Below are 16095 nucleotides of genomic sequence, written 5' to 3' on the forward strand. Positions count from 1 at the left end.
AGTGCTCCAACAACAATAATGCGCCTCTAACGTGTGATTATAAAGTCTGGGCTGGTCATTGTCTCCATATCCAGCCTGGCAATGAAAGAACACCATGTCTTGATGTGTGCTCCTGTCCCTTTAAGCAGATCACTCCCATCCCCGTACAACTGTTTTATGCAAATTAGACAAGCTGAACGTGTCATGAGCCAATCAGAAGCGGCTTTCAGCCGCGGGAGATCCGAATTTCGCGGGATGAAGTTTGGCGGTAAAAAGACTGTTCTGCCCCATCTCTTGCCCCCTTGTATGGAGAGAGGAGCTCTGAGGTGGACGGACAGGAGTGGCATACTGGGTCGGATTCAGCACCAGAGGGAGTCACAATCATTTGTTAATCTCCAGCTGGAACCGGATCTCAGTGAGACCTGAAAGCCTTGGAGAGTTAAGCTTTAAAGTTCTGGACGTTTGAAATAGTTTATTTATTCAGGAAGCTATTCTTTATAACTGGTAAGGCAAGTTTCCTCTACACTGTTACAGGACAAAGGATAACAACACCGACCAGCCTGTTAAATGTACTAAGGATAAACGTCACATTATAACATATAAGCCTGTACTGCATGTGTAATTCATGCGGCTTGCAGCTAATTCGGCAGTTTACGCTGTGAAAGTTGCTTTTGTTTTGTTTCTGTGTGTTACAGTATTAGCAGTTAATATATTCATAGAGGTCCCGCAGTAAGTGAAGCTTGCTGAGCGATTCAGTGTGCTCAAGTACAGGCACACTTCTGCCTTCGCCTCACCGGTCCGGTTAAATTTAGTCTACTCAGGAAAATGATGCGGATGCCTAAAGGCGTCTCGCCGGCATCGGCTCGGCAGGCAGTGGGGCTGCCTTGCTCTCAGCAGAAGATGAAGCTTTTGTCCACCGGTGGAGTGAAGACCGACTTCTTCCTCACCGGACTGTCCAGTCCGCAGATGAACACGGTACCGGCCGGATATTTCACCCAGATCTGCAACACCAGCGTGGCCGAACAAAGAGCCAACAGCCTGTATTCAACCCCCCATGGACCCGAGGTTAAACCCATCAGATCATCCTCCGGGCGACTGCCGGTAAATAATCACACAAATACAAGCCTGGGGTCGTGTTTCCTTACTGTTTAATATCCAGCGAATGATATGCATATGTCCGGGGGAGGAATATTTAACTTTTTTCATTGCTATGCATGTTTGAGAAGGGTGCATTCAGATATGTTTTGACGTGATAAGCCACAGAGGGGCCACTGTGGCTGCTCCTGCTGATGTGCATGACTGGTGTCTTCTCTCTTTCTTTCTTTTTTTTCCTTATCCATGCCAGGCTGTGTGACATCTTCTCCCGCAGTCCAGCTGTAGCTAAGACAAGGCCAGACGCCTTGTTCTGTGTTTGATGGTTTTGATGAGCCAGTAGGGGTGCTTAGAGAGAGGCCCCACTCTCTTGTGCCCAAATAACGAGTGTCCCCCCCTCCTTGGTGCAGCAGAGCTAGTTTTTTTTTTTAATACAAGCAAACAATGCAGGGGCTCGACCAAGCTGCAGGAAAGACACTTAAGGCAAATTCATAGCTTCCCAACACTTGTAATGGGAGATAACACACACAACAGATGCTCCACCCTCACTTCCCATTATGTCAAAACAGGGTCTGTGTTGGACTGTGGGAAGGAAGCATAGGTCAGAGGTCATAACCACAGAACAAGTGTATTTTCTGGAGTGTGAAAGTATTACTATCGGAAGCCCTAAAGCATCACCAATAAGTAAAGGATTAACCTGTTTTGTAAAACACATACACAGTTGGCTTTAATGATGTTAAGTAATGTCGTTCATTTTAAACTCGAATGCTGAAGATTATTTGAAAATCCTGATCTGAGAAGATTGGATGACACTCAGCAGCTTTTTAGTGCTCTACACCTGTTGTTGTTTGTTGTATTTGGTGTCTTTATTCCAGCTGACTCGTCAGCCCCGGAGTCTTTTTTTAGATTTAATGAATTGCAGTAACGCTAAAGGGGTTAGAGTGCGTACAGGGTTTTCAAATCTCATGTCAAATCCCCAGCCCTAATAGGCCCTTCAAGAGGATTAGATGGATATAAGTAAAGTGAGAAATAGGGTACCACCTGGCATATCATGTGCCAATGTGAACCTAACTGCTGTCAAAGTGTGTATTAGGGCTGCCACGATTAGTCGACTAGTCACGATTACGTCGACTATCAAAATCGTCGACGACTGATTTAATAGTCGACGCGTCGTTTGAAGCTTTGTAAGATCACAAAAGACGCAGGAATAAGTGGCAGGATTTAAGAGTGTAATAACGGACTGAAACAGAAGATGGCAGCATTGCATGTACAAGGATGTCAGCTACCGTTAAACCCCGAAGAAGAAGAAGAAGAAGCAGCTGTGTCCCAGAATTCATAGCGCGGCCCAGCGCAGTTTCCAACAATGGCGGCAGCTAGTTAGTTTTAATGTTACTCTTATTATTCTTTCTGGGTCACAAAATAAACGTTTAACATATTTTCAGGCGAGAATGTAACTGTGTAAACCTCAAATATCTGCTCAGTTTATCAGGACACCACATATTTTCAAAAGCGCTCCGACGTTTTCAGAGACGTCTGTTACCCACTAGCTCGTTAGCGAGCCGGGGGCGAGCACTAGAGCCGTGAGAACACCGGACTCCCCGCAAATCGTTTTCAAACCCACCGCTGTCTTTCGCTACTCAGGTTGAATATATATGAGTCACTTAGATAACTTAAAATGTTATTGTTTGGCTTTTTTTTTTAGTATTTTATTTGTTCCTGAGTAAATCAGTTTGTCTGAGATTAAAGTTATAGTTTTTACACAGCTGAATAAACGTCAAGCAGACAGCTGATTATCACAAGTGTGAGATGCTCCAGAATATACTCCAGTGTCCTGTTATATTTTAGATAGCAAGGAGTTTATTAAACTCCACCGAAACAATCTGAAAACTTCATTAAAATTTAATAAACTATCATCTTGTCTTTATTTTTAGTTAGCACAGACCTTAAACACTTAAAGCTGTAAGCTAATGATAGTTATATAAGAGCAGATGCTGCTGGTGCAATAAGCTGTAGTTTTACGTCTAATGGATGATGATCTGATTAGTCGACTAATCGCAAAAATAATCGGTGACTAGTCGACTATCAAAATAATCGTTTGTGGCAGCCCTAGTGTGTATGCATTGTTGGTTTCTAGAAATATTACGTGCATTCACGCTTGATAACCTGGTTTTCCCCTTGAAATCCAACCTTAAAGTTTGGCCATATAAGTGGTCCATACTGGATTTGATGTGGTTCAGTAGGCTTTATGACACGACCCCCGTGTACGCAGTCATGTCGCCTGTGTTTTTGTGCATGCACACTGTGACCACGGTAACTTCTGTTTTCAAGGGATTTGAATATTTTCAGTTGTTGCACATTGTCACAGGTGCACGTTTCAATTTACCAGAAAAACAGGAGCCTAGTTCGGGTTGACAGAAGTGACGGCACGGTTGAAAATACGGATGAGGTTTCAAAAAGCTCTCTGATTAAGAAACTTCCTCTGGATCACTTCAGTAATTTGGGTAAACTTAATCAAAGGGAGTGAACCCACCTTAAAGTTTCTGTTTTTAAACTTATCATTTTAAGTGATTTGATTCCCGTGTCTAGAAATAAGTGGTACAGTGGGCTTTAATGATGTTTGAGCGTATTCCTTCTATTATACGTTAGTTTTGTTGCACTAATATATATTTATGATTTTGACACAAGGATGTCATTATCATTATGTTTGGGTTTGAATGACTAAAAGTCACGACATTTGAGTTGCTCTTGTATGTGTTGCGATGGCTGGTGGTAGCTATCTTGCAGGATACATTTGATGTGATGATATTATGAAGTTTTATTGACGACAGTAAAGAAGCTGAAGATAATAATGTGTTGCTGACACAGCTGTTTCAGTGCATGTTCAGTCATGACTTCTCTGTTTACAGGAAGTGTGGCCTTTTCATGTACTTACGGCTCACTTCCTTTAACCTATACAACATTATAACCACAGCTTTTTTCTTTAATCTTTCCTTTTTTAAACTTTGACTGGGAAACCAGATTTTAAAGCTTAGCATTTATTTATTTTAAGTACAAACAATCTAAGCACATACAAAGTCCCACACGTTTGTAGGCACCTACCTACAAAAAAAAATAAAAAAAAGGTTAATATTTGACTGATTTTAGTAAACTTCAGCTGCAGAGATCCAGTCTTTACTTATTAATCTTACCAACTCTAGAAAAAGGCAACGTATCAGCTATTGGCATGTGAATTTTAACCAGGGTGTGTAAACTGTTGATAAACTGTTGTCTCTGCTTCCTTTCAGCTCGATAGGGATGTAAATGTGTTACAGTATTCAGACCTACAGCCAAAGTCCAGGGAAGCCCTTTTCTCTTATTGGACTGCAGATGAATGAATTTGTCAGTTTAGGCAAAGTTCAGTACAGTCAAACAGCGGTATGGCAACAGGATGCATCTCCATAATATTCACCAGGAACAATGTCCCATTTATTCCCTGTTTATGTGACGTACTCGGAGTTTCACCACAACTGAGTGATTACGGATGTCAGCTAATGCCTTAGTCTTTCTCCTTTGGTAATTTTTAGGAACACACACGTCTCCTGCAACCGACCTTCAGCTCTGGTTTGACCTTTTTTTAGCCCCTAGGGTTAACAACCCATTCAGGCTAATGCTTTGGTGGGATATTGGACACAGTACCAACTGTATGCATTCTCTCTATTATCTGTTTTGTTGGTGTGTTTTCCATTTAACCCCAGCTTCAGGCAAATACCAGCCCTACAGGGCAATGCTCTCTATAGGGGGAGTTTTGCATTTCAAAGCAGCTTACCCTCATCAGGCAGGCAAGCCACAGTGGGGACGGATCCACACCTCTGTTTAACCGCTTAAGAGGCTGTTGTAGGGCAACTTTTGTTTTTCCTTTATGTCCAAGGGTGTGGTAGTGAAGGGGCTCGGTACAGAGCGGTAGGTACTTGTAGGCATACTGAAACTTGCCCTTTGCCTGGATGGAATCTAAGTCTGGTGCAGCCTGACTAGCAAGATCTGTTTGTTTGAGGAGAGGCCCGACTGCAGAAGCCCTTCACGTGATTATGATTACATGCGTGGAGTTTACAGCACAGCAGCAGAGACGGCGGGAACCGGCCAAATAATATACAGCAAACAGAAGGGGCCGCGTGCAGTAGATGGGCGTAACTGGGCAATCAGGCAGGGTGAGGTTATAGCAAACGTGAGTGGCGTGATACTGCCAGTCTTTGAGATAACGTGCTAATAAGGAGGCCAGCTGACTCGGGCCTCTCCCATCGTCTCTTATAGCTGCACCATACGTATGCGAGAGCTAGTTTTAGGGTGTGAAAGCTTTTGGATTCAGATTTTCACAATGTTGTGTTCTAACACCTTAAAAGTGATGTGTGCTAGGCGGCATACCTGTGCACTTTCTGTAAAATGTAACCATTTCTCAATAGCTGCACTTCTTCTTTCAGTGGTCTGTTAGTCTGTTAAGTGAGGAATTTAAAAAATAAAAGGTCTTTCCTCTAAATGACTTTGGGTTTGCGTAATATGGTTGAATCACCAGAGAAAGCACTCATGCAAATGAAGGAGCACCCAAGCCCTCACTCTGATGTACAGCTGCAGGGGGAAACCGCTGGTTCCATTCTTACAAGTCATCATGCATCAGGCTATGACTCAAATTGTACACGTGCATTAAAAAGTTTGACTTGACACACGTTGACCTGCTCGTTTTAAGTCATAGAAATGACAAGTCTTCAGCCTTATTTGGTCAAAAAATGCGACGTTTTTTTCTTTGTGCTGGGACACTGAGTCAATGGAAAGCTGTGGCAGTTTTTCTCTGGTTAAACCACAGCTGTCACGGCTGTAGGCAGTCCAACTGGTATCATCTGCTTCCTTTCTGCTACTCCAAGTGTTTGATAGCGACTTTCACGACCATCGGCCAATGAAAACTCAAAGTTTGAATCGTGCAAGAGGTCGTTTTAGAGGCAACAGTGAGCATTTTGTTCTTCGGTAGCTGTTCACCGTCCTGTTGCGGGTGTCTCTGTATGCCTGACTGTGTGTTTTAGGGATTAAAATCTAGCCTGCCAACAGCACGGGGCTGCTCCAGATGTCACGAGACAACAGGTGGACGTGTTAGGGAGAACACTGGGGGACAATGGCAGCCTTCATTATCCCTTTACTCGCACATGCGTAGGCACATCCACACGCGGTAACGTGAACTCCCTGCTTTTCCCATCTCTGAAAAAGCAATTTCCCTAAACCTGTTAACTAAAACAGTTCACTGGCCGCATGTACGCTGTCGTGGCAAAAGGGATTATTCGTGAGGAGACACGGTGAAAGGAGTTTGTGAGATCTAGCCATGCACTACAAATTACCCAGCAGCCAGAGTGTGCGGAGGTGAAATTGCCTCACTAGCTCAGTCATTGTGTTTTTGTGTGGGCAGTTGTTGGATTTCCAACTGACAGCAAACGTTCTCGTCCACCGTGAACTTTTGATGATGACAGCATATCTGCACGTGGGGTGTGGTGGTAATTTCCTAATCCTTAAGAGAGTAGCGCTTTCACTTCAGCTAAGTAGGCCAGTGGATGGCGGGAAAAAAAAGCAATGGTCATTTGAAGATTTTATATTGGGTTACAAAGGTTGTTCATGTGCTTTTGATTGTATGATGCATCGCTGTTATGGTCAGATAATGTTCTGCTTGTGTGCGCGCGTGTGTCTCTGTGAGGAGCCTGTGTGCTAAGCACAGAAGGAAGAGGGTTGAGAGGGGGGAGGAGAGGTCATTGAGTGATTCCAGGGACTTCCTGACGTATGTCAGGCAACGAGTCGGGCCTATAGACCTCCCGCTTCTGTTGACTGCAGACAAACAAAATCAGCCCCTGTTGAAGTGCTTGGGAAAGTGTGCGTGTGGGGGGTGCTTTGTTCCTGCACTTGAGGGTTGTTGGCACATTTACGACATGGTACTTTTAAACAAGCCCCTATTTAGCCGTCTAGCATTCATGCTACTGTTCTACAAAAGGTCTGGACTTGCCCTACAAACTATTTGATTCTTTCAGCTTTTTAACTAGCCATTATTTAAAGTCAGTAGGATGAGTTAAACACTTCCATAATGTGCTTTTGTTCAGCCTACACTGAGATTGGAAGGATTTCAGTCTTATACACCCTTTATATTTTCTTATGTAGTGAAACAGCAGTTAATACAGAGGAAGTAGTAGAGCTGTAAGTCACACCTGCTTTGTAACATTTGCATCTTTTTGTTAATCTTTGATAAATGTCTTCCCTTTAGGCCAAGAGGAAGCTGGATTTAGAAGACCCTCTGTATCTGCCAGAGTTTCGTACGCCAAAAGGAAAATGCAGCATTGCAGCACGGATACCAAGCCCAAGGAGTGAGTAGACTGTACATCTCTTGTTGTGTTTGTGTACAGCCCTTCGTGTCTGCTGTGACGGTGTTGAAAGTGCTCTATGAATAAAGTTGGTGTGGTGTGGTACACATCAGTGGGTGGAAAATATTTTTTGTACTATGCAAAGGGAAGAAGCAGTTCAACATTAAAAGAAAAGAATAAGAGCAAACAATGAAAAGAAGTTGATTGTACGGTACTCTTTAGCATTAATCTGAACCCAGGCAGGGTGGGTAATGCCAGGTTTGCATGACACGACCTCAGCCTGATTGCGTCCTGAACCTTTGGGTTGTGAGCAAACACGAACAGACCTGTTTGCTATGGGTCAAACTGACATGGCAGGAAGACTACTGCTGAAGTATTCCGCAATAGTTTCCTCACTTTCTGCGAAGTTCACCCATATGAGCACAGAGTGCGGTACCAGCAGCTCAGTTGCGTACAGCTTTACACATAACAGATTTAAAAAAAAAAAGCAATGGTGTAGCCAGGAGTAGAGAGCCAGTATCATAAACTGGCTTGTTGACATTCTTTTCCTAGAATACACAAGCTAGCGCCTCCTTCCCAACGACATCTCAAATCTCACAGCTCAGCGGGAATGACGGATCAGGGAGGAATGTGCGGTCTGCCGTGTCTCTCAGTTATGAAATTGCAATGTCTTATGATTGTTTGATGGACAATTCTCTGGAATTAAGGAGCCCTGAGAATATGTTATTACTAAGATTATCAGACCTATTGATCCATTTTCTATCACCAGTGTGGTTATATGTCATTGAGTCACGGGGAGAGCACAGTAAGCAGAGATGCCAGGACCTCTTTCACAGTATTCTGGGAGAATACTTTAGTGTTCCCAAGACAACAGAGGGCCATAATCTCCGATGTGCCCCGAGTCTTACACAAAGATTCCCACCAGCTGGAGCTGCCTAAACCACCTAAACTTGCTCTTTGATGCAGAGGAGCAGAGACGTCCAACTAATCAAGACTGATTATTAAACCTGTAGCAGATTAAAGCAATATGAAGACACAGTCATCGGAGACAGATGCTGTTTCTGGTTTACAATACCGTACCCATAGCTCTTATTTTCATATTTTCCGTGCGAGGAAGAAATATTTCTGCTTGGAGGATTATTTGTAATTTCGAACATGATATCAAACATAGAAAGTAAAACATAAAGGCAGAAATAAATCTAGTTGACACATTCCAATAACTGTTTTCATGTTTCACTGTTGTCAACAGCTTGTATGACTAATACAGTAAATATTTGAATCAGTGATCTCTCCGCCAGCTCATCAGCCAAATAAAACACTTGAATGAATTAGTAAAAATCAGAGTTGTGTAACTCAAGCACATTTCTAGTCTTATGCGCTACTTTTCTGTGTGTTTCCTCGCAGCTCCAAAATCTCCGGGTGAGCGGACGCGGTACGACACGTCATTGGGCCTGCTGACCAAGAAATTTGTGGGTCTCATTGCTGAGTCTCCTGATGGAGTCCTTGATCTGAACTGGGCCACTGAGGTCCTGGAGGTCCAGAAAAGACGCATTTATGACATCACCAATGTTCTAGAGGGAGTCCAGCTTATCAGGAAGAAGTCAAAAAACAACATCCAGTGGCTGTAAGTAGAAATGCAGAAGAAGGTTAAGTAGCAGGAATAGTGGGAGGTTTATCAACTGCGTGTAGGTCACAGAAGCAAACCAGGGACTGCGTAACTGTTAAGTGAAGCCTTGGCATTTAGGGTTCCTTACAGACTTTCACAATAATGTTGGGCAAAGCATGGGCAGGACTGTTGACAGCAGCAATTTGGCCTTATTAACAAAGCTGTGTAACATAGTGCAATGCAGCTTGGTTCTTTTTGCTCGTGTCAAACAGCTGAGACAAGATATTAATATCTTATAAAAGTTTGCTTTTATAACATATTTACTCTAGATTTTTATAATGATTTTACAAAGTAGTGTTTTTATGCTGCACACTTTCTGGACTAATTAGTAAAAAAGATAGATGTATAGACATTTGCAAAAAACCTACCGATTGTTTTTGAGTCTATTTATACTGGGCTTTGATTGCATTCTAAAAATGTCTCCATTGCTTTTATTCTTCATGAAGTATTAAAAGGAAGAAAAACTTCATACTGGTACTCGCTTGTCTGCCCCCTAGTGGCAGTCAGCAGACATTGCAGTGCCAGTTGTAGACACTACCTAAACGTGTGGAGTTGTTTTGACTGTTACAGACTTTTATTATTCATAGACGTGTTTATTGTGTGTATGTGTGTGTTTCTCCAGGGTTGGAGACGTGTTTGAAGGTGGAGCGGGTGGAGGGGAGAAGGCCCGTGCCCTGAGGAAAGAGCTTGGAGACCTAGAGAGAGCAGAGAGATCTCTGGATGAACAGATTCAGTCCAGCACCACACAGCTCAAACAACTCACTGAATATAAAGAGAGTCAGAGATATCCTTTACATAGAGCACCGTGGTTATCCACGTCATTCTTTCATGATCTCCGTTTCCGCTTGTTGGCATGTTCCGCTGTAGCTTGCTTGGTTGAGTAGGTAACGCATATGCTAAAAGGCAGCAGGGGCGTTCGTCTTTCCCTACTTTACTATCAGATTCCTACTAATATCTTGCCAGATATAGCCAAAAAATAATAAAAGAGAAAAAAAGACAAGCACACACGCACGTGTATTTAAATTCCACTGTTGTTACCCTTAACCTCATGATCCACATTGGGCTATGTGACGTATCAAGACATCCGCTCCATCGGCAGCCTTCAAGACCAGACAGTCATTGCTGTTAAAGCCCCTGCAGAGACCAAGCTTGAGGTGCCAGACACAGCAGGGGTGAGATTTGGTTTATGTTTCAGTTTGTCCCCTTAACCCCTCCTTCCTTTAAATTGTGCATTTGTCCTGATGTCAGATTGTTTTGATAATTAATTGCTTCTTCTCTTGTTTCCTTACAGCAGGGGTCTTTGCAGATCTATTTAAAGAGTAGAAATGGTCCCATAGAAGTCTACCTATGTCCTGATGAGGGTCTTGAAGAAGCTAGTCCTGTTAAGAGTGTTGTCACTCCCAAAAAGGAATTCCCTCAAACGCAAGACCCTCCCGCTGCAACCCCAATAGGACCACCGAGTTACAGCGTCAAAGAGGAACCTGTTGACTGTAAGCTTTGAGTTTTGAACAGAATACCACCTTTATTTGAGCTACCCTTACTTTGATCGTACCCGTGCACTAGTCATAGACTGCATCTAGTTTTGCAACTAGCATTAATTTAGTTTTACAAGTTTTACAAAGTGATTTTATCCCAAGGCTTCCAGAACATTAAAAATGAATTGCACCTCTTCAGCTGGAGCCAGTCCAAAGGTCAAATAGCACCATTAAAGCAGAAAGGTCACACTTCTTTTTGGCGGTTTCATGCGATGCCATGATAAATCGGTGACAAATTAAACAAATGGCATGTTATTTAATCTGCTTTAGTTTTGCTTGTTTGGTTGTTGTATTTGTTTTGCATTCTGCAAAAAAATCTTGAACTGTTCCTTTAACTTTTTCATTATTTAACCCCTCAGCTGAAAGCATAAAAAACAACAAAAAACTCAGGGAGTATGTGCACAAGAGTAGAATAAAAATAGAACTTGTATGAGGATAAAAGATGTAAAAACTATTCCAATTTAGGAAGCTAAAAAGAAAAGTGTAGAAGTACACCACCTCTCTAAATGTTTTTTTAATGCAGTGCCCTTAGCACAAAATTAATTTCCAACGCTTTCTTCAACACAGCCAACATTTCCGCAGCAGCTCCAGCCGCCTCCTCAGCTGTGACCTCCACGTCCTCTCTGCTTGACGTAGAGGGTCTGCTGGGTTTGCCCCCGAGCCTGCTTCAGATAACCGAGGACCAGCTTCCTGGCACCTCCTTCACGTCAGACCCCAACACCCCCTTTGTCAGTTTTTCTCCACCTTTGGACCACGATGACTACCTCTGGAGCCTGGAGGACAGCGAGGGAGTGTCAGACTTCTTCGACACTTACGATCTCGGAGATTTGTTGAAAAGCTGAGGCTTAGATGAAGGGATGGGGCGGAGAAAATTCAGGGAGAAGAAGGGTAATATTTAATCGAATGCCTTCTTGGGACAAACTATTACACTATGAAGCCATCTGTTTTAATGTCCGATGGAGGAATCAACTTCTTTGTTTAAATTATAAAGTGAAAATATTTGTATATATAGTAAATTTGGGCAGTAAGTCGAGTAAGTCTCATAGAAAGCAGGAGTTATTGTTTATGTCGTATTGTCAGCGAAAGAACTGATGATGCATTTGTTTATCAGTCATTGTTTAGTGTGACCAACTCAGGAATTTTTTTTTTACCCCTCGTTTCCAAAGTCTAAATAATTGTTTGTACCACTCTTTGGCCCATAGGGGGCAGCATTGTATAATGTCAGCTTTAACTGCCATGCAGCGTTACAGGATTCAATCACTGGATCAAAGTAAGCTAAAGCCATGAAGAGCCATACACACAGGGTCTGTTTGCAGTGTTTTCACCACTGATCAAATTAAGCTGTGAATGAACTTCAGTGTCGACATGCATCTACAGCTCGAGAATACACATCAGGTGAGATCTCAGCATAGATTTTAGACATTAAAACTGGTTTTCAAAGGTGCTCATGTTGCTTCTTTCATGCCTTAAGCTTTGTGTCAAGCCTTGTGTGCCTGAATGTGCAGGCTGTGACCCAGAGTCGAGTCAGAGGTCATGACAAATGGTGGCTATTTTTTTTTTCTTTTTATCTCTTTGAACATGTACAATCTTTGAGCGACGCCTTGTAGGTTTGGCAGCTTTGTTTCAGTTGTTGCTCTGTTGAGTTTAATAGTTGTCTTTAACTGAGTGGTTTTAATTTATTAGTGTAAAGCTACTATTGTATTTCTTAGGAAATAACCCAAAACGAATTAAATGCAGCATCTGTGTTGCAAGGGGGGTGAAGAGGGGTGGGTGATGGGGGAGAGGAGGGGGTTAATTGATGTAAATGAGGTGTAATTAGAGGAGCAATTTCTTTTTGCGCTAGTTTTAAAATGAATGAACTCTGTTACTTCAGCAGAAACAGAAACAATGAGAAATTTGTCTTTGCTGTTCAGGTTTTAGGCCCACAAATACTTTCCCTGCCTGCTGCAGCGTAACACTTTTACATGTCAGAGATGTACTCCTGAGGATGGAGTAGCTCTGACTTTAATCTGTTTGTTTGTTTTTAAAAAGTGTTTTTGAAGTGTTCTAGAAATATAAAATTTGGTATCTTTTTGGCTTTCCCTCTACACTGCAGAGATAAGCTAACTGTCCTGTCCTATCAAAACTTGAAATTGAGTGTTGTGGTGCGTATTTGACAGCTTGGGAAATGGTTGTTGTGCGTTTGTGCGTGCAGGTTTTTTTACAATGTAGATTAGAGAATTGTGAATTCAGATTTTGTAGTGTGTGTGTGTGTTTTTTTTCAATGAGCATTATTGTTTTTGGTATTTGTACATAACTTGTTTTGTATTTATACCTATTTTTTTCTAAAATTTTTTGGACTGTTGTAAGTCATTCAGCACTTAATGATTTGTAATATTGTGAAGTTATTAAATAAAATATACTGCAGCCATTGTTTACACATGAATTTGAGTTCCTCTTTTTTAATCATGTCAGAAAAAGCGGAATGCGTATGAATTGCTTTGTATGACGTGACTCTTGGTTTGATATTCTGATGTATCGCTAATTCTTCGACATCTGTGGAAGCCATATGAAAGTTTAAACAGTGCAGGCACTGATCTAATATAAAGTGACATTTCCTAAAGAGTGACAATAAGTCTGCATCAATAGTTACAACGAAACTGAAACAGCTATAAACACATTCAGACAGGTGCACAAAGGCACCCATCATTCTTCACAAGCTTGTTGCTTTGGAAACCGCTCACAAAAGGGAGCAAGCAATCAGCAGGTCAAAGTTCAGTGGGTCACGCTGCAATGGTGTGTTGGGGGTGAAAAATCTGCAAGGAAAAACGATGTCATTAATTTTAGTCAAAGCACATTGCTGCAAGTTAGAAATGCAACTACAAGTTTCTTCAGAGATCGGTTTGTGAACACTTCTTTAGGAATAACTAAGCTCGCATGGAACTCCAAGGAGCATCCACGTGACTTTTATGATCAACACGAAGTTTATAAAGCTTTATACTCCTTACAATGTAGAGAGAGGGTGCTGGTTCTCTGCAAACTGTCTGTTAACGGAAACTACAGAACAGCTCGTGTTCTGAACAAGAGATCTTAAACAAGCATGTCAGGCATCACATGACAGCCCTGGCTGCAGGGTTTGCATGCTATCTAAAGAGCAAGCTACCTTGTTTCTGTTACTGCTACAGCAGCAATCAGCTGAAGTAAATCTTGTCAGCTGGATCGTTTAATTGCAGAAACTATAAATACCTCTTTCTGACTAATGTTCACCAGTTTGCAGCACATACCCACACAGTCCTTTAAAACACTACATGTTGTTATTTACGGCTCCAGGATGAGGAGCGGTTCTGCTTGGTTGGGAAACTTTGGGTGGACTTATAACCTATTAGTTACATGGATAGTATCACTCGTACGACTCAGATGACACTATGACACGCAATTAACATCGATATGAATCACAAACAAGTCTGTCTACCTGTTCCCACTCTGCAAAACCTTTTGTTACCATACCAACTGTAATAACAGGTACACTGGCATTGGCATCTGTTTGAGGGTGGAGTAAACATTGTTGCCTGCCCAGAAGCCAGACCACGGAGAACCTGCATGGAATGGCCCTGGACTGACAGTGCTCAGTCAGTAAGTCACAGATGATGTATTTTTCCAAAGCAGCAGCTGTCACTTAATGTCAGAGCTATTATTTATTTTTATTTTTTTTACATCAAAGCTGCTCTTCAATGCAGGTTCTTGAGGCAAATTAGTTTCAATGGAGCTCCAGTCCTATTCAATACACCTCATATGCCTATTCCAGTGGGAAACTAAAGCCCTGTGTTTTGCAATAAATCAACTTTACTTTGTCTCCCCAGTCCCCCAATTTTCAGTCATCCATGTCAACCAGAAGAGGGGGTATTTTACGGTAAGCCCAGGCCCCCCTTGTCCTGACAGGGGTAGTAAATTGATAGCAGTGCTAGTGGAGCTGAGTCAACAAGCAGCAAGATGAGGGAGATATTTTTTAGGGGGGGAGGGTGGCTGGAGGCCGGGTTCATAGAAGAACCTTATCCTGCTCCTCTGGGCTGCTGGGAAGCAAGAAGGGAAATCCGGGCAACTGGAAGATGTTGCTGTAACCTCCAACGCCGTGTGTGCGTCACAGAGAAAGAGAAGCTGTATTCGATGTACATCACTTCCTCACTGCCAAAGTTTCCCTGCTCGCAGTCTCTGAGAGGAGTTTGCTCTAACACAAGAAATGATGTGGCATGAAAGGGAAGCAACCAGTTAAATCACCCTTAAGAGGGGAAGAAGAGAGTTTCTTAATATTTAAAAAGAAAAGGGCGGTAAAGGGTGGAGACAAGGAGGGAAAACATTAAGTGAGTCACATTTCCAATAAAGCTTTGATCTTTTTCTGCATTCCTGTGTTATTCCACCTTTGTCGACCTTCCTGCACACAAATTCTCACTGCTAAACTCCAAACATCACTGAACAAAAAGGAAAACAATTTTCCCCTGTCAATTTTTCATCTCTTCTCTCCCGCCCACCCTGGCCTTGGACTTGGGTTCTTCACTACATGTTAGTTCATTGCCTGAGCAGACCGGTTTGCTCAGTTTTACAATAGGACCCGGGCTCAAAGGCTGGCTGGCATACAAAGGCTCTGCTTCTTTACTGAGTGCTGCAAAGAAACTGAAGGAGGGTATTGTTTGAACACTGCAAGCCCCTGCATTACATCAGCTAGAAGTGCATTAAAAAAAAATGAGTGCATGCACAGTGAGCATGAAATCACACACGCTGCACATATGTCACATTAATAGATGCCAGCATGTATCCATGCAAGTTGCAAATATACAATATCTGTTTTCTGTCTTTCCCTGCTTAGCTTCCTCACACTTGGAGCCATGCAACAAACAATGACTGAATGAGGCCCTGCTAAAGTGGGTCGCCAACCCTATTTATGTGATGTGTGCCCTCACTTCCTTTCAAGAGTGCACATTTTTTCACAATGATTGAAAGGTTAAAGAGTGGGGTTTTACAGCTTTTCCTCTAGAGACTTTGGTCCACATTTTAAATTGTGTTGCGCCTTATCTCATAAGGAAAAACCAGAGATATGTTTGTTTGGACTCCAGAGGAACTTTTTTTCCCCCATAGCCCCCCCTTTGAGCTTTCAGTTTAAGCTCTGTGTGTGAGTGAGCGTGTGTGCCTGTGGGTGGGTGTGTGTGCAACACAACAATGATATCTTGTACTGCTATGCATGTACATTTTGGCCTGTCTGTGTTTTGGCTTAATAACACGACATGCAATTCAAAAGGAGCTTGTCTATCTTTGTGACTGCACACACAGTACCACTGTGAGCGCCCACATTTAAGACACTGCATCCATTCTGTGCTTGTTCACTGAGCGGCAGTAATAAGCGGGAAAAGAGAACAGATAAAATCCTTTAAACAAAAAGTAATCCTATTTTTGCTGATTGAATATGATAGAGATAATCAGTTACCTGTTG

At 42.4% G+C, this 16095-nt stretch overlaps 1 protein-coding gene across 3 annotated transcripts; it reads left to right on the forward strand.

Annotated features, from left to right (window-relative positions):
- Positions 1–804: 804 nt before the first annotated feature.
- On the forward strand, positions 805–11650 carry e2f2 (E2F transcription factor 2). 3 transcript variants are annotated; one of them, XM_085343004.1, is made up of 7 exons: positions 805–1080; positions 7337–7436; positions 8838–9057; positions 9722–9883; positions 10157–10271; positions 10391–10589; positions 11202–11650. In XM_085343004.1, exons 1-7 carry the CDS (start codon positions 805–807, stop codon positions 11474–11476), a joined length of 1347 nt encoding a protein of 448 aa, XP_085199130.1. In that variant the 3' UTR covers positions 11477–11650. The 3 variants fall into 3 exon arrangements, with proteins under 3 accessions (XP_085199130.1, XP_085199132.1, XP_085199133.1); XM_085343006.1 differs by having other exon boundaries at positions 10394–10589; XM_085343007.1 differs by having other exon boundaries at positions 10394–10589; positions 11217–11650.
- The last annotated feature ends 4445 nt before the right edge of the window (positions 11651–16095 follow it).

The sequence above is a fragment of the Diplotaxodon limnothrissa genome, linkage group LG19, assembly GCF_057381915.1.
Source record: "Diplotaxodon limnothrissa isolate DT_005_m linkage group LG19, D_limnothrissa_male_GT1.1, whole genome shotgun sequence".
Lineage (NCBI taxonomy): Eukaryota > Metazoa > Chordata > Actinopteri > Cichliformes > Cichlidae > Diplotaxodon > Diplotaxodon limnothrissa.